This window comes from Myzus persicae, unplaced genomic scaffold, assembly GCF_001856785.1.
Source record: "Myzus persicae strain clone G006 unplaced genomic scaffold, MPER_G0061.0, whole genome shotgun sequence".
NCBI lineage: Eukaryota > Metazoa > Arthropoda > Insecta > Hemiptera > Aphididae > Myzus > Myzus persicae.
In genome coordinates, this window is record NW_019102601.1 from 1 (window position 1) to 2,318 (window position 2,318).

At 32.2% G+C, this 2,318-nt stretch overlaps 1 protein-coding gene across 1 annotated transcript; it reads left to right on the forward strand.

The window, feature by feature from the left end:
• The first annotated feature begins 124 nt into the window (after positions 1–124).
• Positions 125–2,210, forward strand: LOC111032649 (protein takeout-like). The gene is made up of 4 exons (XM_022313052.1): positions 125–394; positions 1,106–1,492; positions 1,580–1,735; positions 1,869–2,210. The coding sequence occupies exons 1-4, from the start codon at positions 313–315 to the stop codon at positions 2,018–2,020; spliced, it is 777 nt and encodes a 258-aa protein (XP_022168744.1). The 5' UTR covers positions 125–312; the 3' UTR covers positions 2,021–2,210.
• The last annotated feature ends 108 nt before the right edge of the window (positions 2,211–2,318 follow it).

Below are 2,318 nucleotides of genomic sequence, written 5' to 3' on the forward strand. Positions count from 1 at the left end.
AATAATATAATATGATAACATAGCCCACCAGTAAAACACTTATTATAGCCGTCAATGGGTGTGTCTTTAACTAGTTCCGGGGAGGTCAACATGAACAGCCATGCGAGTATAAAAGGTATCCGAACACAGGGCTGCGGCATCACATTTTCGACGGTTTCAGTTTTAGAAGTAACTTTGGAATTAAGATTTTCCTTAGTTTTTTCAAAACTTACAAATAATCCAAAATATAATAAGCACTTTTACGATCCGATATCGATTTCGTTTGGAATTTTTTATTTTTTATTTTATAATCTAAATACTTCCAATTTAAAAATGGCAAAATCGTTGCTGATCGTCTCTGCTTTATTTTTGGCCGTCGTTGCATCTATAAACGCTGCACCCACACCGAAAAAACGTAAGTAATACTTATTAATGTACAATACAACACATGAAAGGTTTTATTTGGTTAGTAATATTTTTCATTCACAATTCACTGAGAAATACAATTATACATTTCATAAAATTATAATGTATTTAATAATTATTTACAAAAAGAAATTTGATTTTTTATTGAGTTTGTATTCCGTTATTTTAAATTTGTAAACTTTGAATAATAAATTAACAGTTATTTTAAAAAAACAGCATAATAAATGATTAAATTTCTTATATCAAAAAATAAAAACGTTAGTTAAGTTGCCTATAGTATTTTCCAGACTGATTTATTTAAAGCTTAAAAACAATTAGTTATATAGTATTATAAAAAATAACCAAGTACAATACAATTTTAAAGTTATCGTTTCTGTAAGTTTAATACATTTAAAATTGTTTAGGTGAACACACATTGTTTCACAGGTGATTAAAGGAAAAATTTAATTCTTAATTTATATTTATATTTCGAATTTGTTTATTGATGATAAAAATATTTAAGTATTACGTTTAAAATTGTTTCAAAGTAGATGAATAATGTCAACGTCAATATTTGAATAGTAAAACTATAGGTTCATTAAGTCAGTTTTAGTACACGAAATAGACTTAGTGTACGAGTTTCACTATTGAATAATTGTATTATAATATCATAAGATTAAACTTTTGTTTTTCTAATATTCTTATAATTATTTCTTTGCAGAAATATCTTTCAATCTATGCAAGAAAAGTGATCCAAACCTTGACAAATGTTTGAAGAGCTCCATCCAATCAGTCATTCCAGATTTGGCCGAAGGATACCCGAAACTGAGGATTCCGGCCATCGAACCGTTCGAGTTACCGTCATTGGAAATCGAACACGGCAAGGGCTCTAGCAAAGCTGTCAGTATCGACTTGAAGCTTAAAGACGTCAAAATCATGGGATTGACCAGCACAGTGATCGATTCCTTGAAAATCGACGTGGACAACTTCAAGACGAGCGGCAAGATCAGCTTCACAAAACCACTCGAGATCACCGGACAATACACGGTTAACGGCAAGGTGCTCGTTTTGCCGATCACCGGAAACGGACCGTGTTCCATTGTCTTGCGTGAGTTTCTAACATACTATTATATTATTTTGCATATCCGTATATATATGTGTTCCTTATTTTTTACGATATCAATGTTTTCCGCAGACGAACCCGTTTTGGAATTGGAAGAAATGTCCGGTACTCCATTCGAGAAGAACGGTAAGACCTTCGTTCAAATCAAGAAAGTCAACCTGAAGGTGGCGAGCGTCAAACAACTGAGTGTCAAGTTGGAAAACCTTTTCAATGGAAACAAACAACTAGGTATGTTATCCACACTTTAAGATTATTATTCCACTCAATGGTTATTGTCACACAATTGTATTTACAAAATATGATTGAGGAGTACTGTCTTTTTTTTCCATACTAAATCCGTTGTTTTTTTTTTGCACAATAGGCGATAGCATGAACTCCATCCTGAACCAAAACTGGGAAGTTCTTCTTGAAGAATTGAAACCAGCATTCGAAGAAGCGATTGGAGCTATCTCGCAAGATATCGTTAACAAAGTCTTCCAGAAGACCGCGTACTCAGACATATTCCTTCTGTAATCGGTTTGGTCTGATCTTAATGGTTGATGTTTCCTAAAAAAAAATGTTGTTTTTAAGTTTAATATCTATTTCCGTCAGAAAGCGCTTGAGTAGCTCTACAAAAATGTCTAAAGTGATCGACGCTAACGAGATGCTCACATAAAGTGCACACTGTCTGGAAACCTGTTGTTATTTTTTATAAAACAACGACTATGTGCACGCCGCAATACCTAATTGACGACGTGCTATTATTTATTTGAAAAACCTAGAGTTTTTATTAAATTATTGAATATTATTTATATGAAAGAAAATAAATAAA

Bases quoted from the DNA above. Each gene is read 5' to 3' on its own strand.
- LOC111032649 (XM_022313052.1), top strand. From the start codon at position 313: ATGGCAAAATCGTTGCTGATCGTCTCTGCTTTATTTTTGGCCGTCGTT. The intron at 395-1,105 runs GTAAGTAATACT...ATTTCTTTGCAG, and splicing joins TGCACCCACACCGAAAAAAC to AAATATCTTTCAATCTATGC. The intron at 1,493-1,579 runs GTGAGTTTCTAA...TGTTTTCCGCAG, and splicing joins ACCGTGTTCCATTGTCTTGC to ACGAACCCGTTTTGGAATTG.